At 43.2% G+C, this 25,805-nt stretch overlaps 2 protein-coding genes across 3 annotated transcripts in view; one reads left to right on the top strand and one right to left on the bottom strand.

The window, feature by feature from the left end:
- Nucleotides 1-3,832: 3,832 nt before the first annotated feature.
- Nucleotides 3,833-16,344, bottom strand: dync1li1 (dynein, cytoplasmic 1, light intermediate chain 1). Of its 2 annotated transcripts, none has more exons than XM_046327336.1 (13): nucleotides 16,217-16,344; nucleotides 15,758-15,831; nucleotides 15,288-15,404; nucleotides 14,591-14,821; nucleotides 9,414-9,565; nucleotides 9,196-9,289; nucleotides 5,560-5,695; nucleotides 5,381-5,492; nucleotides 5,167-5,226; nucleotides 5,049-5,093; nucleotides 4,835-4,925; nucleotides 4,543-4,653; nucleotides 3,833-4,422 (listed from the first exon to the last, which is right to left on the bottom strand). In XM_046327336.1, exons 1-13 carry the CDS (start codon nucleotides 16,318-16,320, stop codon nucleotides 4,292-4,294), a joined length of 1,458 nt encoding a protein of 485 aa, XP_046183292.1. In that variant the 5' UTR covers nucleotides 16,321-16,344; the 3' UTR covers nucleotides 3,833-4,291. The 2 variants fall into 2 exon arrangements, with proteins under 2 accessions (XP_046183292.1, XP_046183293.1); XM_046327337.1 differs by having other exon boundaries at nucleotides 4,543-4,650.
- A 1,214-nt stretch (nucleotides 16,345-17,558) lies between these two features.
- The window catches only part of cpne4b (copine IVb), a 16,033-nt gene continuing 7,786 nt past the window's right edge, over nucleotides 17,559-25,805 (top strand). Inside the window, exons 1-9 of the mRNA XM_046327144.1 lie at nucleotides 17,559-17,574; nucleotides 19,187-19,270; nucleotides 19,358-19,462; nucleotides 20,460-20,639; nucleotides 21,623-21,694; nucleotides 21,864-21,938; nucleotides 23,983-24,066; nucleotides 24,291-24,380; nucleotides 25,245-25,343. Coding sequence (XP_046183100.1) covers nucleotides 19,205-19,270; nucleotides 19,358-19,462; nucleotides 20,460-20,639; nucleotides 21,623-21,694; nucleotides 21,864-21,938; nucleotides 23,983-24,066; nucleotides 24,291-24,380; nucleotides 25,245-25,343 — 771 coding nt within the window. The 5' untranslated portion in view covers nucleotides 17,559-17,574; nucleotides 19,187-19,204. The remainder of the gene's footprint in view (nucleotides 17,575-19,186; nucleotides 19,271-19,357; nucleotides 19,463-20,459; nucleotides 20,640-21,622; nucleotides 21,695-21,863; nucleotides 21,939-23,982; nucleotides 24,067-24,290; nucleotides 24,381-25,244; nucleotides 25,344-25,805) is intronic.

Raw genomic sequence — 25,805 nt, 5'->3', positions numbered from 1 at the left:
TACAGAGTTAATAATTATAACAATTGAAATGCTAATCCTTTCCACATGAACGCTCACTCATTCGGGAACAATTGCAATCAATATATATATTTACGCTCAGTGTGTCATCTTGATCACTGTTGAAAAGTTTGTTTCTTTTGTAGAATTGTCCATCTCTCTCATGGTTATAGTGGACAGTTCAGAGTGACATTCATTCAGGTTGTTGTAGAATGGATGTTTCGGCGGTTGTCGATCTTCACGTTCAATGATACCGAATTCCTAGCTGCAGACTAGTAATTAATATCAAAGACTTGTTCTTATTCTGTCAGTATCAATAGTCTAAGAGTTTAACCACGTGGTATGGTTAAAAGATTCAGCAATGCTCTGCAACCTTTGTCCGCCCGTGATTGAGAGAAACATGGTTTACTTGAATTCCCAAGATTGGGGTCCTTCATTAAACAGTCCAAAATCACATTACACAATTTTACAAACAGTATCATACTCGCTCATTCATCTTTTACAACAATTAGATGTAAACCTCATATCTGAGGCTATTATATAAACAGTGTTATGATAATGTGGCCACACCGTCTCCCATGAGCTTCCCCAAATTGTAACAAACGGACCAGTTCGTAGCTGGATTCTTCACCGATCTTTTATACTTTCTCCGGAACATGAAATTTGTTCGGACTTCAAGTTCTGTGAGGTGGAAAAAATTACTTTGTTCTCTATGAAAATTCACTCTGTCTCGTATACTGTGTCCATGAGAAGATCATCTCTTTGAGGAATTTATGACCTCACTGAGCACAGCAGCCTAGTTGAAGGAGCAGAGAGAGGGGGATGGTGCTTACTGTAGCCAAAGAAGGCAACGTCATGACACATCAATGATGTCAGTCTTGCTGCTGGTGATTCTTTTATCCACCTCTATGCAGACAACACCATTCTGAGAACTTGTTCTCAACTAGCTTACCTGGTTAAATAAAGGTGAAATAAAAATGTAAAAAATATTTTAAAAAACAAATAATTAAAGAAAAGAAAAGAAAAAAGAAAAGAAAAGCATTGCAAGTTAGAATTTTGTAAAGTTAGTGTGGGAGAGGTGGAAAAATTATCAATCAATAATGACAAACCTCCTGGCATTGACAACTTAGATGGAAAGCTACTGAGGATGGTAGCTGAGTCTATAACCACTCCTATCTGTCATATCTTTAATCTGAGCCTAGATGAAAGTCTTTGTCCTCAGGCCTGAAGGGAAGCCAAAGGAATTCCGCTACCCAAGAGCAGCCTTTACTGGTTCAGACCTATAAGCCTGCTGCCAGCTCTTAGCAAACTGTTGGAAAAAATGGTGTTTGACAAAATACAATGCTATATCTCTGTAAACAAATTCACAATAAACTTTCAGCATATTAATAGAAAAGGGCACTCAACATGTACTACTACACTGACAGAAATGGCTGATGATTGGTTGAAAGAAATTGATAAGAAGATTGTGGGAGCTGTACTGTTTGATTTCAGTGCAGCCTTTGATAACTTGTTGTTGCAAAAAAACGTATCTGTGATGGCTTTTCAACCTCTGCCGTATCATGGAGTCAAAGCTATCTATCTAATAGAACTCAAAGGGTTTTCCTTAATGGAAGCTTCTCTAATGTCAAACATGTGAAGTGTGGTGCACCCCAGGGCTGCTCTCTAGGCCCTCTACTCTTTTGTATTTTTACCATTGACCTGATGATTAAATCATATATGCATCAGCAACCACAGCTAAACAAGTCACTGTTTTGGAATGGGTGATCAGTAATAAACTGGTCCTGAACATCTCTAAAGCTAAGAGCATTGTATTTGGTACAAATTATTCCCTAAGTTCTAGAACTCAGCTGAATATGGTAGTGAAGGATGTGGCTGTTGAAAAGTTGAGACTAAATTACTTGGCATTACCTTAGGTTGTAAACTGTCATGGTCCAAACATATAGATTCAATGGTTGTAAAGATGGGGAGAGGTCTGTCCATAATTAAGAGATGCTCTGCTTTTTTGACACCGCACTTCTAAAAGCAAGTTCTCCAGGTTAGTTTTGTCTTATCTTGATTGTCCAGTCGTGTGGTCTAGTGCTGCAAGGAAAGACGTAGTTAAGCTGCAGCTGGCCCAGAAGAGAGCGACACGTCTTGCTCTTCATTGTAATCAGAGGACTGATATAAATACTAATATATATAAATACTAATATATAAATACTATGCATGCCAGTCTCTCTTGGCTAAGATCAAATCAAATGTATTTATTTGCCCTTCGTACATCAGCTGATATCTCAAAGTGCTGTACAGAAACCCAGCCTAAAACCCCAAACAGCAAGCAATGCAGGTGTATAAGCACGGTGGCTAGGAAAAACTCCCTAGAAAGGCCAAGAGTTGAGGAGAGACTGACTGCATCAATTCTTTTTATAACAATGTGTTGAAAATCTCAAGTAATTTTCATAGTCAACTTACAAATAGCTCTAACACACACACACACACACACACACACACACACACACACCCCATCAGACATGCCAATAATAAATGACTTAAATGTAAATGTTTTCACAGTCCCCAAATTCAGAGGAAATTCGAGAAAGCGTACAGTACTATATAAAGCCATTATTGCATGGAACTCCATTCCATCTCATATTGCTCAAATAAACAGCAAACCTGGTTTAAAAAAACAGATAAAGCAACACCTCACGGCACAACGCCTCTCCCCTATTTGACTTAGATAGTTTGTGTGTATGCATTGATATGTAGGCTACATGTGCCTTTAACAAAATGGTTCTGTCCTTGAGCTGTTCTTGTTTATTAAATGTTCTATATTAAATGTCATGTTTTATGTTTTGTGTGGACCCCAGGAAGAGTAGCTTCTGCTTTTGCAACAGCTAATGGGGATCCTAATAAAATACCAGAAATATACTGCACAAATCATGTAAATGAAAAACCTGAAATGTTATTACTTACAAAATATTTTTCTTGATTTAAAAAAAATTGGCCAACTCACACCTGTTGAAATACTAGCACGGGTTTAGGAAAAGACAGACAGTCAGAATAAATACACCTTTATTTGACTCATTATAGACCTGATGATACAAATGCCACCACAGAACAATGAAATAACATACCAATCAGGTTACAGTTCTGAAATAACAGACCAATCAGATTACAGCAAGACAAAGGGACTGTACACTTTCCAGGTGCCCCCGGCCATCCCTCCCTCATTGTATTAACTATTGGGTTATAAACCATTAGTGCTTCTCCTAACTGTACAAATAAAGCTCAACTACACCCCCTCCCCATCTATATCTACATCTAAAAGCAGTCACAGAGAGTTTGGCCCACTTCAGAGCCGGCCGGATGCCATTTTGTTGCCTGCCTCAGTGGATGAACCTTCCATTCATCCATCCATAAGGACTTTGGTTATAATTCTAATACTTGGTTTATGATTCTCTCAGTTATGTTAGTTATGCTAGTGAACTTGGTTTATATTCTGTCAGTTATACTAGTGAACTTGGTTTATGATTCTGTCAATATGTCTGCCATAGAGTTATGCGACATCTCAGAAGATTGCTGCTTTTTGGTTGAAACCTCAAGGGCCAAACTCTCTCTTTTACATGGCTCTGTCTAACACTCTCCATCCCTACCTGCGCACACACACAATTCCTACAGTATCTCAGTCAACTATATACATACATCCTTCAATATATCCTACAGTATCAAGATCACCCTAAATACCTCATCTGGTGAAAGGGGAATATATATTTTCTGTCTTTCTGTCTTTCTTTCTTTCTTTCTTTCTTTCTTTCTTCCCTCCCTCCCTCCCTCCCTCCCTCCCTCCCTTTCCCATTCCCATACTCACTGCCTCCTGCTCCCTCTCTCCCCATACCTGTCCATCTCTCTCCTGCTCCCACTCTCCCTCTCTTCTTCCTCCTCCCTCCCTCTCCATCCCCATACCTCTCCGTCCTGAAGAAGGTCTTCATATCTAATCTGTTCTGGCCTGTTGGGGTGAGGTCTGGTCTCCATGTATGGTCCGGGGAATGAGGTAGGGCTGACGTGTCTTCATGTCTGGTATGTGGTGGTCTCACTGGGGGGTGAGGTCAGGAGAGGTGAGAATGGGAGGAGGATGAGGTCTGGTCTCTTCATGTATGGCCTGAGGGTGTGAGGAGGGGGTAAGGTAGGGGAGGTGGATTTTTCATGTGGTCTGGGGTATGTCTGGGGGTTGGAGGGTGAGGTTTGTTCTCTTCACGTATGGTCTGGGGGGGGGGGGGGGGGGGGGGGGGGGGGGGGGACGGAGGTGGTCTGTTCATGTCTGTTCTTCGTTGGTCTCAGTACTGGGGTTAGGGTTGTTAGTGTTGCTGTTGTTGGTCTCATCATTCTCTCTGCAGCTGATCCTGTCCAACTCTGCCTGGACATCACTCAGACCCAGCTTAGAACCTGCAACACACACACACAACTACTCAGCTCTGTCTGGATTTATATTTTAAACCACGAGAGGGCGACACAGGGCACACACACCCCTTCTGCCTATATAATAACGTTGTGTGTGTGTCCTACCTGACTTGCGAACAGTCCCTGGTGTGCTGTTGCCCGGCGGCGATGCTCCGGCCTTCTTGGTCAGAAGACTGTTGAAGAAGTTAGCCAGCACCCCCTCACTGGTCTGACCTGCTACACACACAGGGAGGGTTGGAGAATGTCATACAAAAAGGTGCAACATTTGAGCAGGGTCTGTGGTAAAATACCGAATTGCTTTTCTGCTGTAGTGTGTGGCATTAGCTACACACATTCACGTCATGTAGTACCTGATTGGGGCACAGGGCATGGCGTACCTGATTGGGGCATGGCGTACCTGATTGGGGCATGGTGTTAGCTACGTTGGCTGCAGCTGAACGATTACTGGTCCTGGGAGAACCACTGGGACCTCTACTACTGCTGGACTCCTGTCACACACACACAAGATCACATCAGTTTCCAGTATCTTAAAAAGAGAGAAAGAAAGGAAGAAAAGAGAGAGAAAATAGGACAAAGAGAGAGACAGACAGAAGAAAGAGAGATAAACTTACCCCTGGTCGTCCGGCAGATGCAGGAGGTTGTTTGGAGAGCAGCGACTGAAACCACAAAGACACACGTTAGAGAGAGAGAGAGCAACCCCCACACACGTCACCATGTGTCAAGTCTCACCTGCAGTTTGAGGAGAAACACCTGGTCATCTTCAGCCTGAATCTCCTTCTCATGAACAAACTGACATAGGAGAGGATGTCCACAACGAGAGAGGGGGAGAGAGATTCCTATTAATTCATCTATCATTATAGTTTAGAATACAATGGAAAATGTGACGTGCACTAACAGTCTTTTTGGGAATTACAAGATAGAGGTGAGGGGTTAAAGGTCGTACCTTTCTGACAGGCGGTTTGACGATGACCTCCTCAAAGATGTCGTCTAGTTTCAGCGTTTGGAAGTTCTCATGGAGGATAGATATCTTATTTTCATTATCCCACCCTGACGGACTGAAAGAAGACAGGGTCACACACGCGCAAACTTAAAGAACACAGGGTTACACTCACACACACTTACATGAAGACTGTGTCTTTCTCCACCAGTTGAGCAGGGTAGTGGAAGGGGAAACCGTAAAGTCTGTGAACCAGGTATTTATAGAGAAGATCCACATTCTTCATTTCCTTAACCGACGTATACAGCAGAGATGCCCCGTCTGACACAGCATTAAGGACAGTATCACTCACTACACGATCCAAGGCAAAGAAATTAACCGCCATGTTGTCTCTACCTTTAGACTGCATGCAGATGGAGTCGGGGTTAGTATGATGCTACGAAAAAGTGATCAGAGTTAACTATCCTTGTGGGGACCAGCTGGGACATTTTGTTACTCCCACCAGGTCAAATGCTATGTTTTGGGTTCAAGGTTGGGTTTAATGTTAGGGTGTTTTCACATACAGTCGTCTTTGAAAGAACCGACCTCAGTCCTCTTTAAAGTGATCTCTGGGGGGGGGGCAAAATCATTCAGTTCTCTTAAAATTCGCAACGCCCTTACCTGTGAATGAGGACAACTCTTTTTCCAGTTAACTTAAACTATTTTGTGGACAGATTTCCTCTTTGCATTCACATTGCTATGTCTAGAAAGGAACCAATATCTTTTTCCAACATTCACTCAATGTGCTCTGTGTTTTTTAAAAGTGCAGGACAAACCATTCCATCAGAATGTTTCTCTGAAGTTTACACACACCTTAGCCAAATACATTTAAACCCAGTTCTTCACCATTACTGACATTTAATCCTAGTAAACATTCCCAGTTTTAAGTCAGTTAGGATCACCACTTTATTTTAAGAATGTGAAATGTCAGAATAATAAGAGATAATTCTTTATTTCAGCATTCATTTCTTTTTTTTCACATTCCCAGTGGGTCAGAGGTTCACATACACTCAATTAGTATTTGGTAGAATTGCCTTTAAATTGTTTAACTTGGGTGGAACATTTCAGGTAGCCTTCCACAAGCTTCCAACAATAAGTTGGGTGAATTTTGGCCCATTCCTCCTGACAGAGCTGGTGTAATGGACTCAGGTTTGTAGGCCTCTACAATTTTCTTTCTGAGGTCTTGGCTGATTTCATTTGATTTTCCCATGATGTCAAGCACCGAGTTTGAAGGTAGGCCTTGAAATACATCCATAGGGCCACCTCCAATTGACTCAAATTATGTCAATAAGCCTATCAGAAGCTTCTAAAGCCATGACATAATTTTCTGGAATTGTCCAAGCTGTTTAAAGGCAGAGTCAAATTAGTGTATGTAAACTTCTGACCCACTGGAATTGTGATACAGTGAATTATAAGTGAAATAATCTGTCTGTAAACAATTGTTGGAAAATTACTTGTCATGCACAAAGTAGATGTCCTAACTGACTTGCCAAAACTATAGTTTGTTAACAAGAAATTTGTGGAGTGGTTGAAAAACGAGTTTTAATGACTCCAACCTAAGTGTACAGCGGGGCAAAAAGGTATTTAGTCAGCCACCAATTGTGCAAGTTCTCCCACTTAAAAAGATGAGAGGCCTGTAATTTTCATCATAGGTACACTTCAACTATGACAGACAAAATGAGAAAAAAAATATATAGAAAATCACATTGTAGGATTTTTTATGAATTTATTTACAAATTATGGTGGAAAATAAGTATTTGGTCACCTACAAACAAGCAAGATTTCTGGCTCTCACAGACCTGTAACTTCTTCTTTAAGAGGCTCCTCTGTCCTCCACTCGTTACCTGTATTAATGGCACCTGTCCACAACCTCAAACAGTCACACTCCAAACTCCACTACAGCCAAGACCAAAGAGCTGTCAAAGGACACCAGAAACAGAAATTGTAGACCTGCACCAGGCTGGGAAGACTGAATCTGCAATAGGTAAGCAGCTTGGTTTGAAGAAATCAACTGTGGGAGCAATTATTAGGAAATGGAAGACATAAGACCACTGATAATCTCCCTCGATCTGGGGCTCCACGCAAGATCTCACCCCATGGGTCAAAATGATCACAAGAACGGTGAGCAAAAATCCCAGAACCACACGGGGGGACCTAGTGAATGACCTGCAGAGAGCTGGGACCAAAGTAACAAAGCCTACCATCAGTAACACACTACGCCACCAGGGACTCAAATCTTGCAGTGCCAGATGTGTCCCCCTGCTTAAGCCAGTACATGTCCAGGCCTGTCTGAAGTTTGCTAGAGAGCATTTGGATGATCCAGAAGAAGATTGGGAGAATGTCATATGGTCAGATGAAACCAAAATATAACTTTTTGGTAAAAACTCAACTCGTCGTGTTTGGAGGACAAAGAATGCTGAGTTGCATCCAAAGAACACCATACCTACAGTGAAGCATGGGGGTGGAAACATCATGCTTTGGGGCTGTTTCTCTGATCCGTGTAAAGGAAAGAATGAATGGGGCCATGTATCGTGAGATTTTGAGTGAAAACCTCCTTCCATCAGCAAGGGCATTGAAGATGAAACGTGGCTGGGTCTTTCAGCATGACAATGATCCCAAACACAGCGCCCGGGCAACGAAGGAGTGGCTTCGTAAGAAGCATTTCAAGGTCCTGGAGTGGCCTAGCCAGTCTCCAGATCTCAATCCCATAGAAAATCTTTGGAGGTAGTTGAAAGTCCGTGTTGCCCAGCAACAGCCCCAAAACATCACTGCTCTAGAGGAGATCTGCACGGAGGAATGGGCCAAAATACCAGCAACTGTGTGTGAAAACCTTGTGAAGACTTACAGAAAACATTTGACCTCTGTCATTGCCAACAAAGGGTATATAACAAAGTATTGAGATAAATAAGTATTTGGTCAATAACAAAAGTTTTCCACCATAATTTGCAAATAAATTCATTAAAAATCCAACAATGTGATTTTCTGGATTTTTTTCTCATTTTGTCTGTCATAGTTGAAGTGTACCTATGATGAAAATTACAGGCCCCTCATCTTTTTAAGTGGGAGAACTTGCACAATTGGTGGCTGACTAAATACTTTTTTGCCCCACTGTATGTAAACTTACAACTTCAACTGTATACCTACTTACATTTTGGAAGCTCATAAATTGCATTTAGTAAAGATATAAGACATAGGCCTCCCGAGTGACGTGGAACCAGTCCACAGACCATCTCGAGATGGTCTCAGTTCGGTTTGCGGTTTGCTTTGCACTCTTTTAAGGGGTCTGAGTTCCTTGGAGTGTTCATACTGCATAAAAAATTAAGCGAACCGCACTAAGTTTACAGAAATAAGCTGAAAGGGATCAAGTGTGAAAACACCCTTAGAATTAGAGGTTAGGGAAAATAGGATTTTGAATGGAACTGAATCGTGTGTCTCCACAAGGTAGAGTGGAAAATAGTCTGGGTGGCCATTTGATTCATTGTTCAGCAGTCTTATGGCTTGGGGGTAGAAGCTGTTAAGGAGCCTTTTGGAACTAAACTTGTCCCTCCGGTACCGCTTGCCGTGCGGTAGCAGAGAGAAGACTCGATGAATTGGGTGACTGAGGTCTTTGACAATTGTTTGGGCCTTCCTCTGACACCGCCTAGTCTAGAGGTATAGTTATACAGGACTGTGTGTGTGTGTGTGTGTGTGTGTGTGTGTGTGTGTGTGTGTGTGTGTGTGTGTGTGTGTGTGTGTGTGTGTGTGTGTGTGTGTGTGTGTGTGTGTGTGTGTGTAAAGGATACACTGTAGACAGAAGCGTCTGATGTATGACTGGATGAAGTCCAGGTGTTCGTCTTTGTAGTCATACTCCTTCTCCAACGTACTGATGGCATCGCACTGCAACACACACAGGTTAGAGGTCATAGGTAATATATGTAGTCATGCTCCTTCTCCAGCCAACTGATGACATCACAGCGAAACAGATAGAATAGGGACAACTCCAGTGTGTGTGTGTTCGTACCTTAGTGCAGACCACCACCATGGGTAGTCCCAGGTTGTGTGTGAGAGTGTTTTCGCCGAGCGGCAGCAGAACGTTCTCCTCCTCTTCACTCCTCCTCTGGGGGGCGCTCTCCTCCCAGCCAGGATCCACATACTCCTGGAACTGTCTTGCCACTACAGACAGTCACAAAGCAGGGGCCTCATTTATCCACTGTGCGTAGGCACAAATCTGTGCGTAAACCATGCGTGGGATTATTTTCACGCAAAGTGTGAGAATTATCCATATGAACATTTACTTAGACATGACCATGCGCATGCACAGTGCCAAGTGGTGGAATAAGGAAACTGCTTGTCAAGAATAGAATGGGGAAAATATATATGGAAAATGTGTGAATTTGGGAGAGTAATAGATTTTTACAAATTTAAAAATCTATGTCATTGTATCTCCATTGTGAAATAATGCAACATCGACATAATTTTGACCACATCAGTGCATTTGTTACAATAATCCCTATACAGTCATTTGTTACAATAATCCCTACAGTCATTTGTTACAATAATCCCTACAGTCATTTGTTACAATAATCCCTACAGTCATTTGTTACAATAATCCCTACAGTCATTTGTTACAATAATCCCTATACAGTCATTTGTTACAATAATCCCTATACAGTCATTTGTTACAATAATCCCTATACAGTCATTTGTTACAATAATCCCTATACAGTCATTTGTTACAATAATCCCTATACAGTCATTTGTTACAATAATCCCTATACAGTCATTTGTTACAATAATCCCTATACAGTCATTTGTTACAATAATCCCTATACAGTCATTTGTTACAATAATCCCTATACAGTCATTTGTTACAATAATCCCTATACAGTCATTTGTTACAATAATCCCTATACAGTCATTTGTTACAATAATCCCTATACAGTCATTTGTTACAATAATCCCTTTGTTACAATAATCCCTATACAGTCATTTGTTACAATAATCCCTATACAGTCATTTGTTACAATAATCCCTATACAGTCATTTGTTACAATAATCCCTATACAGTCATTTGTTACAATAATCCCTATACAGTCATTTGTTACAATAATCCCTATACAGTCATTTGTTACAATAATCCCTATACAGTCATTTGTTACAATAATCCCTATACAGTCATTTGTTACAATAATCCCTATACAGTCATTTGTTACAATAATAACCCTATACAGTCATTTGTTACAATAATAACCCCTATACAGTCATTTGTTACAATAATAACCCCTATACAGTCAAATGATAAATTAGAGATACATGTAAAAGTGAAAGCATTATGTAAATCCTATAAAAGACAGATAATGGGAACTGGAATGAGAGATGGCTGATCTTACTCTGTTTGGCACACGCTGCATTTTACAGAAAGCGCGTTTTTAGAGACCGGTGGGACTTTTTCTGCAGAAAGTACAGATTGGTTTTTGGAAACGATATCTGATGAGCCAGTCGAAAAGGATATTTGTGAGGACTTGTAACAACTAATAATAACTACTATAAAATAGCAAACACATGCCATTCAGGTGCACTTCCAAGTGCTATCCACCCTCGGGTATATGGCAATGGGCACTTTTCAGCAGGAAAATTAATGGGTTCCCAAATACGAACGGACCAATAGACGACACCCACATCACTATGAAATCACCATCCCAAAATGATTTCAACTATGTGAACAGAAAAGGCTTCCACTCTTTATGTGCAGGTGATGCTATGTGATGCTTAAAATATGCTGCTGAATGTGGTGGCCAGGTGGAACGCGCGACTCGTTCCTTCTGCAGAACAGCAATGTTGGCCTAAAAGCCTACTTGAGGGAGCTGTTGAGGTTGGTTGGCTTATTATTTGAAGTATATTTGCCATTGCTAAAGCAACTCAATTGTCTTAATAGTCCTCTCTTTGTTGCTATGTTTTCATTTTTACTGGTCAAGCCACAACTGAGCGAGCCAAATAAAACCTTTTGGTTCTAGTCATTTTTGTTAGCTTTTTTTGGTTGCGCCGTTGTATTTCACGGTAAGGCGTTGTACATTCTCCACGGGTTAAATGGATGACTTTGACCATATGGTTAATTACGGGCGTTTTGAAATGAGAACAGCCAAGGTTGTGCAAAAGCACTGAGAACAATTGTTATTTATCAAATGGTTCTCTCCTACCGGTGTGTATATGACTCATAGGATTCTTTGATAAATCACACTTTTTCTATGCGTACGACCATTATCAATTCCATTCGTAAGCAGTATTTTAGAATAGTTTCTACACAATATTGATAAATGGAGGCCCCAGGTTATCCGAACATTTAATGCAGATGAATTACACATAGAAATAAAATAAAGTCATGACCAGCTGATTTTTTAAAATATTTTTTTATTTTACCTTTATTTAACTGGGCAAGTCAGTTAAGAACAAAATCTTATTTACAATGACGGCCTAAGAAAAGTGGGTTAACTGCCTTGTTCGGGAGCAGAACAACAGATTTCTTTTTACCTTGTCAGCTCAGGGATTCGATCTAGCAACCTTTCGGTTACTGGCCCAACGCTCTAACCAGTAGGCTACCTGCCGCCCAGATGTGTCAGTACAATTTCATAAATGTCGACAGACAATTTGTTCGCTCGACATGGTGGGATATTTTTGTGTCTGTAAAATTAATTATGCGGAAATGGCGGTGGAAAGGCCTTTATGGGCAAATATTTATATAATAACCATCATATCGAAGTAAACGTGATGATATGGTGTGTGGTCCTCCCACTATGTCTCAGGAAACCATGCAGTTTATTAGGCTACAGATTAAATAAATTACGATGAACTTCACAGGGCGATGAGCTTAATGCTGCTTTCCAAAAAATATTGATGGTCTTATTCTGGTGACACGATGCTTAACTGCCTTTTGACAGAAATTTAAATCTCGCTTTTATCCATAATAATCTCTTCATGTAGACTAGTCTACCTGCACTGTATCTGAGAGCTGTTGGCTAGAGCGCAGGTGTCAAGACCAGAGTGGGCACATTTGCTAAATAACGCAACAAAACTATTGGTAGAGTTGAAAATGCGATGGATGCGATTTTTATTCAGTACATGAAAACTTAAGTAAAAAAGTACCTCTAAAAATGTGCCCTACATCATCACACAATGCTTTAAAAATGTGCCCTACATCATCACACACTGCTTTAAAAATGTGCCCTACATCATCACACACTGCTTTAAAAATGTGCTCTACATCATCACACACTGCTTTAAAAATGTGCCCTACATCATCACACACTGCTTTAAAAATGTGCCCTACATCATCACACACTGCTTTAAAAATGTGCCCTACATCATCACACACTGCTTTAAAAATGTGCCCTACATCACACACTGCTTTAAAAATGTGCCCTACATCATCACACACTGCTTTAAAAATGTGCCCTACATCATCACACACTGCTTTAAAAATGTGCCCTACATCATCACACGCTGCTTTAAAAATGTGCCCTACATCATCACACGCTGCTTTAAAAATGTGCCCTACATCATCACACGCTGCTTTAAAAATGTGCCCTACATCATCACACGCTGCTTTAAAAATGTGCCCTACATCACACGCTGCTTTAAAAATGTGCCCTACATCATCACACGCTGCTTTAAAAATGTGCCCTACATCATCACACGCTGCTTTAAAAATGTGCCCTACATCATCACACGCTGCTTTAAAAATGTGCCCTACATCATCACACGCTGCTTTAAAAATGTGCCCTACATCATCACACGCTGCTTTAAAAATGTGCCCTACATCATCACACGCTGCTTTAAAAATGTGCCCTACATCATCACACACTGCTTTAAAAATGTGCCCTACATCATCACACACTGCTTTAAAAATGTGCCCTACATCATCACACACTGCTTTAAAAATGTGCCCTACATCATCACACACTGCTTTAAAAAATGTGCCCTACATCATCACACACTGCTTTAAAAAATGTGCCCTACATCATCACACACTGCTTTAAAAATGTGCCCTACATCATCACACACTGCTTTAAAAATGTGCCCTACATCATCACACACTGCTTTAAAAATGTGCCCTACATCATCACACACTGCTTTAAAAATGTGCACTACATCATCACACGCTGCTTTAAAAATGTGCCCTACATCATCACACGCTGCTTTAAAAATGTGCCCTACATCATCACACGCTACTTTAAAAATGTGCCCTACATCATCACACGCTGCTTTAAAAATGTGCCCTACATCATCACACACTGCTTTAAAAATGTGCCCTACATCATCACACGCTGCTTTAAAGATGTGCCCTACATCATCACACGCTGCTTTAAAAATGTGCCCTACATCATCACACGCTGCTTTAAAAATGTGCCCTACATCATCACACGCTGCTTTAAAAATGTGCCCTACATCATCACACGCTGCTTTAAAAATGTGCCCTACATCATCACACGCTGCTTTAAAAATGTGCCCTACATCATCACACACTGCTTTAAAAATGTGCCCTACATCATCACACACTGCTTTAAAAATGTGCCCTACATCATCACACACTTCTTTAAAAATGTGCCCTACATCATCACACACTGCTTTAAAAATGTGCCCTACATCATCACACACTGCTTTAAAAATGTGCCCTACATCATCACACACTGCTTTAAAAATGTGCCCTACATCATCACACACTGCTTTAAAAATGTGCCCTACATCATCACACACTGCTTTAAAAATGTGCCCTACATCATCACACACTGCTTTAAAAATGTGCCCTACATCATCACACGCTGCTTTAGAAATGTGCACTACATCATCACACACTGCTTTAAAAATGTGCCCTACATCATCACACGCTGCTTTAAAAATGTGCCCTACATCACACACTGCTTTAAAAATGTGCCCTACATCATCACACACTGCTTTAAAAATGTGCCCTACATCATCACACACTGCTTTAAAAATGTGCCCTACATCATCACACGCTGCTTTAAAAATGTGCCCTACATCATCACACACTGCTTTAAAAATGTGCACTACATCATCACACACTGCTTTAGAAATGTGCACTAATAATATATCTGGTACCAGCCTGTTCAGGGTTAGGTCTAGGACCTGTTTAGGGTCCTGTTTAGAGGTCAGAGGGTAAAACATAACGTGTGTTTGACTCACTTCTGTTCTCCAGCTCCCTCAGTGTTTCCGGGGGGACCCGGAGCTTGTCGATATGTTCCCTAGCGACAGCCGCCCACTTCTGAAGCGATTCCATGGCGACCCACGGCCGCGACAGGTCCACAGTAATCAATAGCAACGAGTCACCAAGCGCCTCTCGTTGCACAGCAACAGACTGCAGACCTTTATGGTACAGATCCCCATCTAACACCCAGGCATTACACCTGGTTTGGTCTACATACACACACATCACACACACACACATCACACCACATTATAGACAGACCTAGTAGGTAGTGCCGAGAAATTAACCAACATTTCGAGGGTGGACGCTGTTTCTCTAGAGAGAAATCAAATCATTCACGAAAAAAAAGTCAAGTCAAGAACTACACTATATGGGATGCTGGGCTAAAGGGAGTAGTAGTTTTCATTAAGCAAATATCCAACCTTTTTCAGCGCAGAAATGTTGTAATTAACTACAATGACCATAAATTGAATGTTGATCATTTTTGGTTTTGTAAGGTCAATTAAAAAGCTCCAAAACCATTTTAATGTGTTTATTTCTTACATTTTCTGATTCAAAATAATTATCAACCGAAAGCAACCTATCTGACCTCGAAAAGGACTAATCACTCAGCACTACTAGTGGTTAAAAGGCAATGATGGTGTAAAAGGTCAAATGAAAGCTGTGATTGGTTACCGTCAATGTCGTCGTCATGGACACTAAAGTAGAGGTATTCCAGGCCACGCCCCTTCAGGAAGTCCTCCACACCCTGTAGTTTAGCAACCAGGGTGGTCTTCCCCGAACCCACCTCCCCTACACACACACCGAAAGACAGTCAAACAGGTATTAAACACCTAACACATTACAATATTCTACTATTAGGCCTATCAGTAAATACTGCAGAGTAGGCAGCATTCCTCACGCCATACTGATTAGCCTCTGTAGCAGAGGATTACCCTTGGGGTTGTTACTGCTAGGCGAATGTGGCTGACTGGACAAGGATTGCTAGACACACACACATTCTACACAATGCAATATAAAAGCAACATAAAGCCTGACTGATAGCTGGTATCATATTGGTCCATCATTGTAATAGGAGAAGACAGGGTGGGGGAGAGCGGTTCATCACAGCTAGCACACGCACAGAGAGACAGACAGACACCCACCCATGACCAGCACATTTTTCCCGGACGGTAGTTTAGATCTGGAGTGAGTCGATACTTCGCTCAGAATAGCAGACCTGCGGATAGATGGATAGAGCAAACCGTTCACTAGCTAACTTAGCTAGCTGCCTGTCTACATGTACATCTTATAGAATCATTCCACTGACTAGCTAGTTAACTAGCTTATCATCACCAGCAGCATTAGCAAATGCGAGCTATCGCCGGCTAGTCAATCTAAAAGCCGATGCAGAAATGCTAGCTCACTAAATAAACCACACAATCATCAGACAGCATCATCATTCATTCGTAAACCTAGCCAATCTCTATTGCTAGCATCAATGGGCTAGCCGCTGCTAGCTAGCTGTGTTAGACGGGCTGTCACTCGGAGTCTGAACAATAACAGTCGCTCTCCATCGAAAAGCTCCTCCTGGACCTAAACAGGAAGGTGTCAGTTGTTCCCACCATAAATCCTGTCCATCTTCGTCTTCAGTGTTTGGTTGTTCGGCTGTGCTGTTTAGTCCACTGTTGTTGGAGGATAATAATGTACTCCTCCCTGACGCCGCCATCTTCACTGCAGCCAACCAACAAAGACCCGGATGTAACGCACAGTACTGGGCGTGGTCGTCCAGAAGAATAACACAATAAACAAACAAAATCAGCCTAATTAATTAAACAACGAATTAAATAAACAGATCCATGCTAACTACAGATAAGATCCAGATTGAAGGACTTCACTTGAATTTTTTGATTGGTGTATATTAAGTGACTTTCTCATGCGTTTACATTGTGTTTTGTTAAATGTATTCCAGTTTACATACTTTTCAACATTTCATAGAGTTGCTGTAACCATATTACTCTTTATTGCCAATATAATTAGCTTATTATATTATCAGATAGAAATATAGGTACTCATTCTGTAACCATCAATTGCTCTCTGGGGCCGTTTTATGGAATGTTTCATCCAGGTCAAAATGATCCTGTGTGTTGTTTTATAGTTGTATATAATCCTGGGCTAAAAATCTATTTCAGTGGAGATTTACTCTTGAGTATGCTTTTTAGTGCAGGGTTTACTCTGTATCTGGGAAACGGACCCTTAGTGTCCTGTGTATTCATTTGATGTTATATAATCATTGTTGTAAAAACATATGATGTGGTATCACATATATTTAATTCAGATTTGTCTTGCGTGCAAAGTTGCATCCAAAAAAGGTAGGACCAAATCTGATGGGGATAACATATGATAATCTAACAGAACACAGCAGGATTATTTTGATCTGGATTACATGTTGAATGGATGGGCCAGCTCATCACACAGTAAAGTGCAGTCACTTCTATCCACCACTGGGTCACGCCGTTGTACCGTCACAGTCCTGTACCCCCTGCCTGCTGCTCCCCGTGGCTCTACCGATACTAACTAACTACCGTTAACCGGCACTGCGCGACCCTCCTCATCATAATTTACTGGGAGGAGACAGAGGGAGGGAGAAAGACCGAAGTAGAGACAGATAAAGAGACAGAGAGAGAGAGAGAGAGATGTTCTCTTCATTCATACTGTGTTATTATTATTATTAGGACCCTGATGTACCGTATCCCCTGTCTGCGCATGGCTTGAGGTGCAAGGCTCAGTACCTACTGCTTAGCTGACGTACGGAGAGAGGGAAAGAAAGAGAGAGAGAGAGAGAGAGAGAGAGAGAGAGAGAGAGAGAGAGAGAAGCGGGATGGGTGCAGAGTGTGTGAGGACGGCGAAGTCACTGTGATTCCGCCCAGCAGTGAAGTTTCCTTCATCTCACTGCTCTGCCCGTCTCTACCTGGTACCTGAGGTGAGTTACTGGCTGGAACACTAATAAGGTATGGATGGGCACTGGGCTGTGTGTGTGTGTGTGTGTGTGTGTGTGTGTGTGTGTGTGTGTGTGTGTGTGTGTGTGTGTGTGTGTGTGTGTGTGTGTGTGTGTGTGTGTGTGTGTGTGTGTGTGTGTGTGTGTGTGTGTGTGTGTGTGTGTGTGTGTGTGAGTTATTATAGGTCGGACACCCCCGTATAGGTGGACACCCCCGTGTGCATGTTATAACTTGACAAAGGCTTTGGATGTTTGTTTTTTACATGCCACACACCCTGCTCAATAACATAAGAGTTATGGTTTGCAGTGTTATGTTATGGGATTGTAGGTTCAGTGTTTATGTATGTTTGTGTGGGCATGCGTGCGTGCCACAGGTGACAGGGAGAGAGAGTGATGTGGTAGCTTTCTAAGCCTGTGGAGGGATTACTCAGCATGGACCTTCCTGCCCTAATGATTCATTATTCATTATTATTAATGTCCTTAATGTCATCACACACACACACACACACACACACACACACACACACACACACACACACACACACACACACACACACACACACACACACACACACACACACACACACACACACACACACACACACACACACACACACACTGGAATTGTCCCCATGTTACTGAGTCCATCTAAAGGTCAAGGGTCAAGGGCAGTGGATCTCTGAGCAATGATTGGTTCTGTTGCTGCCTTGTAAAGTTCTGATTGGACGGAGATATACTCAGATATAGAATGAATTATCTGTCCATTTGTTATTCCCTACTCTGATTATCTCAGCGAAAAATAATCACCCCAGCATCCACACACACTGAGCGCATGAAATATAGAGGAGGAAGAGGACGAGAGAGGAGGGAGAGATAGTGAGAGAGAGGGGGGACGGGAGAGAGACGGAGAGAGCATACTCTGGAACAGAACTGGGTCATATTGAGTTTGCTACCAAACTGCAGGCAGTGGCATAAAAGAAGAGAGAAAGAGATGGAGAGAGAGAGAGCACATACTGTATAATAGTGCAGATTGAAGTTGATGGAGGATTGACCTAGACCACGTGTCAAATTAATTCCACGGAGGGCCGAGTGTCTGTGTGTTTTCGCACATCCCTTGTACTTGATTGATGAATTAAGGTCACTGATTAGTAAGGAACTCCCCTCACCTGGTTGTTTAGGTATTATTTGATATGAAAAAAACAAAAACCAGCTGACACTAAGCCCTCCATGGAATGAGTTTGACATCCTTGATCTAAACTATAGAATATTAAATGTAGAGGGTATACTATAATGTTGACTAAACTACACTAGAATGTAGAATATAATGCAGAATATAATGTAGAATGGTCCAAAAACTGAAACATAGCACGGTGTCTGTGTTTGTGTGTGTGTTTGTCTGTGTGAGTTCTGACCTTGAACATAAGAACTTCTTTCTGCTTACTCAGTTCCACAGCATCTTCTCGTGTTGTAACAGAGGGGTTTGTTTAGGATTGTGTGTTCTCCCTAAAGTGTGTGTGTAATGTGTTTTCTCACTTAAGTGTGTGTGTTTCTGTGTGTGTGTGTGTTTCTGTGTGTGTGTGTGTGTGTGTGTCTGCAGGTCCTGTCTGTGTCCAGCATGAGTAACATCTATGAGTCTGCAGAGGCGACCCTCGGCCTGTGCAACTCTTCCTGTCTGACCAAGGTAGCTCATTATAACACTTGATTGATTGATTAACAAAGTGATTCATTGACAAATTGATCGATCAAATCATTTATTTATTGATGACAGGTTGAGCTGAGAGTGGCTTGTCGAGGGATCTCAGACCGAGATGCCCTTTCTAAACCAGACCCCTGTGTTGTACTCAAGATGCAGTCACACGGGCAGTGGTTCGAGGTACTCTCTTCCTCCATCTCGCTCTCTCTCGCTCCCTCTCTGCCCTGTTTCTCTCCCTCTCTGTCTCTCTGTGCCTGACTCGATAAGAAAATAAAAGCTGACTTTGTATTTTGCCACAGTACACACACACACACACACACACACACACACACACACACACACACACACACACACACACACACACACACACACACACACACACACACACACACACACACACACACACACACACACACACACACACACACACACACACACACACACACACACACACACACACACACACTCGGTCTCTCGTTCTCTCTCTCTCTCTCTTTCTCTCTCTCACACTATCGTTCTCTCACTTTCTCTCGTTCTCTCGCTCTCTTTCTCTCTCTCTCACTCGTTCAACCCGTAGCCACAGAAGTAGTTTCTTTCCTCTGAGAGTTTAAAGCTTCTTAGTAAAGACCAGAAGACCAGAACCAAATTCTTTGAGTGGTTTATCAGGAGAATGCAGTTAGATGTCTCTAAATCCTAAACAATCTGCTCCCCTTATGTGGCTGGACTTTTGAAGAAACAAAGGAGAGGTCTATTTTGGTTTAGTTGCAATTTGTTCACTATGATTAACAATTCAAGAGTTTTTCTGAACAGGCTGACAAAGAGAATTCATAGCTCCAGGCTTTTAGTCTTCTTGCTAACTGTTAGGCCTTACTGGTGGATGTATCTCCAGAGATTCTCCCGATGGGGACCTGAAACTATTGCTGTCCACTGCCATGTAGTGCTGAGCTTGAGAATGATGATGTCGCTGTCCGCTTCAATGGTGCTGAATTGTAAACATTACTGCTTGTTTGTTTACAATAATCACCATTGGATATTTTACTTGTGTGACAACTTTAAAGTGTGTTTGTGTGTATGCGTGTGTGCGTGCATGCCTGCGTGTGTGCCTTTGTGTGTGTGTGTGCGTGAGTGTGTGTGTGTACTTGTGTGTGTGTGTGTGGGTGTGTGTGTGTGTGTGCAGGTGGACCGGACAGAGGTGATTCGTAGCAGTATCAATCCAGTGTTTTCCAAGGTGTTTCTGGTTGACTTCTACTTTGAGGAGGTTCAGCGTCTTCGCTATGAGCTACATGACATCAGCTCCGCTCACAATGGACTCAGAGACACAGACTTCCTCGGAGCTATGGAGTGCACGTTGGGACAAGTGAGTGAATGTGAGGATAGGTGAGTGCACGTGAGGACAAGTGGATGCACGTGAGGACAGGTGTATACACGTGAGGACAGGTAAATACATGTGAGGACAGGTAAATACACGTGAGGACAGGTGAATACACGTGAGGACAGGTGTATACACGTGAGGACAGGTAAATACATGTGAGGACAGGTAAATACACGTGAGGACAGGTGAATACACGTGAGGACAGGTGTATACACGTGAGGACAGGTAAATACACGTGAGGACAGGTAAATACACGTGAGGACAGGTAAATACACGTGACGACAGGTAAATACACGTGAGGACAGGTGAATATACACGTGAGGACAGGTAAATGCACGTGAGGACAGGTAAATACACGTGAGGACAGGTAAATACACGTGAGGATAGGTGAATACACGTGACGACAGGTGAATACACGTGAGGACAGGTGAATACATGTGAGGGCAGGTGTATACACGTGAGGACAGGTAAATACATGTGACGACAGGTGAATACATGTGAGGACAGGTGTATACATGTGAGGACAGGTAAATACACGTGACGACAGGTGAATACATGTGAGGACAGGTAAATACACGTGACGACAGGTGAATACATGTGAGGACAGGTAAATACATGTGAGGACAGGTGAATACATGTGAGGACAGGTGAATACACGTGACGACAGGTGAATACACGTGAGGACAGGTGAATACATGTGAGGACAGGTGAATACATGTGAGGACAGGTAAATACACGTGAGGACAGGTAAATACACGTGAGGACAGGTGAATACACGTGAGGACAGGTAAATACACGTGAGGACAGGTGTATACACGTGAGGACAGGTGAATACACGTGACGACAGGTGAATACACGTGACGACAGGTGTGTGCATGTGAGGACAGAAGGAAAGCGGAATCTGCTATAACTGTTTTCTACCTGTCTGTATGTCTGTCTGTCTTTCTGTGTGTGTGTGTGTGTTGCAGATCGTGTCCCAGAGGAAACTGTCCAAAGTGTTACTTAAACAGGGAAACACTACCAGCAAGTCCTCCATCACAGTACGAAGCTCTCACGCACACCCACCCACACACACACACACACACGTGCGCGTGCACACACACACACACACACACCCACCCACACACACACACACACACACGTGCACACACACACACACACAAACAGACGATACAAGCTCAGATGATGATGATGGTATTTCCGCTCTAGGTAACATCAGAGGAGTTATCAGGTAATGATGACTACGTAGAACTCTCCTTCAGCGCTCGCAAACTAGACGACAAGGTGACTATGTGTCTGTTTGTGTGTGTGTGTGTACATACAAAATGCACTGGGTTGAATAATTAGTACATGTCTCCAGAGATGAAAGAGTATAATACTGAGGGAAAAGTGGAAGGGGAAGGAAAGGGGAAGGTGGAGGAGGGGATGAGAAGAGAAAGAAGATGAGAAAAGTAGGAGGAGAGAAGGTGAAAAGGAGGAGAGGAGGGGGAGAATGAGGAGATAAGGTAGAGAAGAGGAGAAGATAAGGTGGAGAAGAGGGGGAGAAGAGGAGGAGAGAAGGTGGAGATGAGGAGGAGAGGAGGGGGAGAAGAGGGAGGAGAGAAGGTGGAGAAGAGGGAGGAGAGGAGGGGGAGAAGAGGAGGAGAGAAGGTGGAGAAGAGGAGAGGAGGTGGAGAAGAGGAGGAGATGAGGGGGAGAAGAGGATAAGAGAAGGTGGAGGAGAGGTGGAGAAGAGGGTGAGAAGAGGAGGAGAGAAGGTGGAGAAGAGGAGGAGAGGAGGTGGAGAAGAGGAGGAGAGGAGGGGGAGAAGAGGAGGAGAGGAGGGGGAGAACTGGAGGTGAGAAGGTGGAGAAGAGAAGGTGGAGAAGAGGAGAAGAGGAGGTGGAGAAGAGGAGGAGAGGAGGAGAGGTGGAGAAGAGGAGAGAAGGTGGAGAAGAGAAGAGGAGGTGGCAAAGAGGAGGAGAGAAGGTGGAGAAGAGGAGGAGAGGAGGGGGAGAAGAGAAGAGAAGGAGAGGAGGGGGAGAAGAGGAGATGAGAAGGTGGAGAAGAGGAGGAGAGAAGGTGGAGAAGAGGAGAGGAGATGGAGAAGAGGAGGAGAGGAGGTGGAGAAGAGGAGGAGAGGAGGTGGAGAAGAGGAGGAGAGGAGGGGGAGAAGAGGAGGAGAGAAGGTGGAGAAGAGGAGGAGAGGAGGTGGAGAAGAGGAGGAGAGGAGGAGAGGAGGGGAGAAGAGGAGGGGGAGAAGAGGAGGAGAGAAGGTGGAGAAGAGGAGAGGAGGTGGCAAAGAGGAGGAGAGGAGGGGGAGAAGAGGAGGAGAGAATGTGGAGGAGGAGAGGAGGTGGAGAAGAGGAGAAGGGGGGAGAAGAGGAGGAGAGGTGGAGAAGAGGGGGAGAAGAGGAGGAGAGGAGGAAAGGTGGAGAGAAGGTGGAGAAGAGGAGGAGAGAAAGTGGAGAAGAGGGGGAGAGGAGGGGAAGAAGAGGAGGAGAGAAGGTGGAGAAGAGGAGAGGAGGTGGAGAAGAGGAGGAGAGGTGGAGAAGAGGGGGAGAAGAGGAGGAGAGGAGGAAAGGTGGAGAGAAGGTGGAGAAGAGGAGGAGAGAAGGTGGAGAAGAGAGAGGAGAGGTGGAGAAGAGGGGGAGAAGAGGAGGAGAGGAGGAAAGGTGGAGAGAAGGTGGAGAAGAGGAGGAGAGGTGGAGAAGAGGAGGAGAGGTGGAGAAGAGGGGGAGAAGAGGAGGAGAGGAGGAAAGGTGGAGAGAAGGTGGAGAAGAGGAGGAGAGAAGGTGGAGAAGAGGAGGAGAGGAGGGGGAGAAGAGGAGGAGAGAAGGTGGAGAAGAGGAGGAGAGGAGGGGGAGAAGAGGAGGAGAGGAGGGGGAGAAGAGGAGGAGAGAAGGTGGAGAAGAGGAGGAGAGAAGGTGGAGAAGAGGAGGAGAGAAGGTGGAGAAGAGGAGGAGAGGAGGGGGAGAAGAGGAGGAGAGAAGGTGGAGAAGAGGAGGAGAGGAGGGGGAGAAGAGGAGGAGAGGAGGGGGAGAAGAGGAGGAGAGAAGGTGGAGAAGAGGAGGAGAGAAGGTGGAGAAGAGGAGGAGAGAAGGTGGAGAAGAGGAGGAGAGGAGGGGGAGAAGAGGAGGAGAAAATGAAGAGTGATTATTCCTTAGCTTATTATTCCTTAGCTTCCTTAAAGACAATTATACATGCATGACTGTAAATTCGCTTTGGATAAAAATGTCTGCTAAATGGCATATACATTTAAATTAAATAAAAAACATAAATTAGCGGAAGAGACTGATCATCAAACAATAAGCTGATCATCAAACAAGATGTCTTTGTTTTTCGGTAGGATTTCTTCAGTAAATCAGATCCGTTTTTGGAAATCTTCAGAATAAATGATGATGGCAGCGGATCACTAGTTCACAGAACTGAGGTAAGTCACACACACACACACACACACACACACACACACACACACACACACACACACACACACACACACACACACACACACACACACACACACACACACACACACACACACACACACACACACACACACACACACACACACACACACACACACACATATACACACACACACACAGACACACATGGTTGGAGCGCAGATTATGATAATGACGTGTGTGTTGTCAGACGGTGATGAATGACCTCAGCCCGGTGTGGAAGTCATTCAAGGTCTCTCTCAACACACTATGTAGCGGAGACCATGACCGCCAACTAAAGGTAAGATCACAACTATAACCTAACCATAATGTCTTCTAACCTAACCATAATCAAACCAAATTGGTATTTTGGTGAACCACATGCATGTGATGATTGGTGTTACCTCCCCAAAATAATGCCCAGGCTAGCTGCTGAGCTAGCTGAGCTGCTGTGTGTGTGTGTGTGTGTGTGTGTGTGTGTGTGTGTGTGTGTGTGTGTGTGTGTGTGTGTGTGTGTGTGTGTGTGTGTGTGTGTGTGTGTGTGTGTGTGTGTGTGTGTGTGTGTGTGTGTGTGTGTGTGTGTGTGTGTGTGTGTGTGTGTGTGTGTGGTGGGACTCTGATTCTAAACGTTACTGTCTTCATGAATAAATATGAGGTCATTAATTATTCACTACCCTCTTAACTCCACGTGGCTCTTGTCAGCCCTGTTAGTGGGGAACACAAACACACACACAGTTACCTGTTTATAGACTCTGAGTAGAACAGAGGGACTGAGTTAGGTCAGATCTGAATCGGTGATCAGTTTGCATCAAACAGAAGAAAATTCTTTAAAACAGAAGAGATACTACAAATATGATGACAAATTGTTTGGAAATGTTTTCATGTTGCTACGGTGTGCCCCACTGAACACGACTTAGCCAACCATCGCTGTCTAATGACTATTCCCAACCACAGCATGCATGCACACTCATGTAGGACTCCTTCCACAGTGTTGTCTCTCTCTCTCTCTCTCTCTCTCTCTCTCTCTCTCTCTCTCTCTCTCTCTCTCTCTCTCTCTCTCTCTCCAGCTGAGTCCTTCTTAGCATCTCCAGATTAATATTTCACGGCCCCCCACCGAAACCAGCCATCAATCATTCAGCATGGCATTTCCGTGTGTGTTTTTCAGTGCACAGTGTATGATTGGGACTCCAATGGGAAGCACGACTTCATTGGAGAGTTCCAGACCACCTATAAGGAGATACGCACAGACCTGGAAGGGAGACAGGTACACCCTAACCCAAACCTTACTCTAACCCAACCCTAAAACCTAACCCTAACCCAATCGTAAAACCTAACCCTAACCCAAACCTTAGTCTAACCCAACCCTAAAACTTAACCTAACCCTAACCCAAACCTTACTCTAACCCAACCCTAAAACTTAACCCTAACCCAATCGTAAAACCTAAACCTAACCCAATCCTTACTCTAACCCAACCCTAAGACCTAACCCTAACCCAATCGTAAAACCTAACCCTAACCTAACCCAATCGTAAAACCTAACCCTAACCCAACCCTAACCCAACCCTAAAACCTAACCCAACCCTAAAACCTAACTCAAAAACCTAACCTAACCCTAACCCAATCCTAAAACATAGCCCAACCCTGATCCAACCCTAAAACCTAACCTAACCCAACCCTAACTCTAACTCAAACCTTACTCTAACCCAGCCCTAACCCAATCATAAAA

Source organism: Oncorhynchus gorbuscha, linkage group LG24 (genome assembly GCF_021184085.1).
Source record: "Oncorhynchus gorbuscha isolate QuinsamMale2020 ecotype Even-year linkage group LG24, OgorEven_v1.0, whole genome shotgun sequence".
NCBI lineage: Eukaryota > Metazoa > Chordata > Actinopteri > Salmoniformes > Salmonidae > Oncorhynchus > Oncorhynchus gorbuscha.
Note: the sequence above shows the minus strand (reverse complement) of the source record. Positions and strands in the feature narration are given on the sequence as shown.

What these genes read in the sequence shown, in the direction of transcription:
- dync1li1 (XM_046327336.1), bottom strand. Translation starts at nt 16,320, where the DNA reads ATGGCGGCGTCAGGGAGGAGTACATTATTATCCTCCAACAACAGTGGA. An exon ending in GAAAAATGTGCTGGTCATGG is followed by an intron (nt 15,405 to 15,757) that starts GTGGGTGTCTGT and finishes GTGTGTGTGTAG; the next exon opens with GGGAGGTGGGTTCGGGGAAG. An exon ending in CAGACGCTTCTGTCTACAGT is followed by an intron (nt 5,696 to 9,195) that starts GTATCCTTTACA and finishes ATGCTGTGTCAG; the next exon opens with ACGGGGCATCTCTGCTGTAT.